Consider the following 1,504-nt stretch of genomic DNA (forward strand, 5'->3'; position numbering starts at 1 on the left):
TAATTTTTAAAATTTTATTTAAAATAAAATTTTAAAAATTATTAAGACATAACACGTGTCACTTAATAAAATATTTTTAACTATTATTACAATTGGAGCACTTAAAATGATAAAATATTTCTAACATTACACATTTAAATTGACAAAAGAATTGAAACGTCAGTTTAAAAAATAGTATAATTTAATCACTTTTTTATATAAGTCTTTTTAGGCATTGATCCTTTGAAAATTTATCATTGCTTATTGAAGTTTACAACTCTAATGGTTATCTATTAAGTTTCACACTATATTTATATATCCACACTTTATTGTTATACACTTTCGTCCATTGTTTCGAGGCAGACTAAGAAATTTAAATTTACCTTCGGAAACATGGATACGAACTTGCCTTAATCTCTAGAGTCCCAAACTGAGAGCGGCCTTGGCATCCAGCCGCCATGCCAATCCACCGTAGCTCAGCCTCCAAACGTCGCAGGGAACCGTTTTCGAGCAATTCTTACCGTTTTCGTCGACGTACCGCAACCGTGCGCGGCAGGAGAATGCGCCGCTAGGAAAGACGAACCAGTCTTTCACAACCAACTCCACGGCGATTTCCGAGCGTTCTTCCCCCTCCCCCTCGTCCTCCAATCCTACCATGTTTTTATAAGCTCGGTTCACCCACAAGACCTGGTTCAATCCATCCGATATAAAACCTGGACACGTGTCCTTTTCGAGATTCTTCATTTTCTCCACGTCTGTACATTTCGCCATCTCTCCTTCGTCAATGCAAGTTTCCATCACACTCTCCACCATCAACGACGACCCAACCACCGTTTTCCTCGTCCGCCACCCCGGATTGGATATGGACAACCCCTCGTGGTCTGCCGCAATCATTTTCTTCAACGTCAAGCACAGCGATGGTGGATCTTGAAAACGATAATTATTAAGACCTAAAGCTCGATCAGGATCATCATCGTCGACATCCCATGATCTTCCAACAACGATTGATTCCCTTAGATCTGCTTTCTCCGGCATCAACTGTAGGGTAACGAAACTCTTATTTTCATCCTTATCTTTAGCTTCATTCAAGATTCGTTTCTTCCTAGTATTATTTTTCTCACAAACCCTAACGTACTTTCTCTTCGACCTCTTGCTAGTAACGACCGAGTTCTTGCTATTAAACTGGGAACCACAGGAATATGAATCTCCAGTGACCGGTTTTGGAGCGATCGGACGGAATCTGAGCATTACACGGTTAGTTATTGTCTTATCGTGTGCACCCCCAGAGCACTTTAGCATGCTCCAGTCACCTCCACCCTCCATTTCTCGGTTTTCTAAGGGGGAAAAAGGGCGCAGTCCTAACAGTAACTCCCTCTCCGTTTTATCTTGAATTTTCTTTGTGTTTTTAATTTATTATTCGGATTATTTTACTTATTTTCACCTAGGGGATGGTTTACCGGAGAATAATGAAGAGATAATCATAGTGGCAGACATCGTGGCCAAGATCTGAGAGAACACGTGTCGT

General features: G+C 40.6%; 1 protein-coding gene across 1 annotated transcript; it reads right to left on the minus strand.

The window, feature by feature from the left end:
- Positions 1-396: 396 nt before the first annotated feature.
- On the minus strand, positions 397-1,302 carry LOC120159546. The gene has a single exon (XM_039170120.1). The coding sequence runs from the start codon at positions 1,300-1,302 to the stop codon at positions 397-399; it is 906 nt and encodes a 301-aa protein (XP_039026051.1).
- Between the last annotated feature and the right edge of the window lie 202 nt (positions 1,303-1,504).

The sequence above is a fragment of the Hibiscus syriacus genome, unplaced genomic scaffold, assembly GCF_006381635.1.
Source record: "Hibiscus syriacus cultivar Baekdansim isolate YM2019G1 unplaced genomic scaffold, ASM638163v2 tig00111366_pilon, whole genome shotgun sequence".
Lineage (NCBI taxonomy): Eukaryota > Viridiplantae > Streptophyta > Magnoliopsida > Malvales > Malvaceae > Hibiscus > Hibiscus syriacus.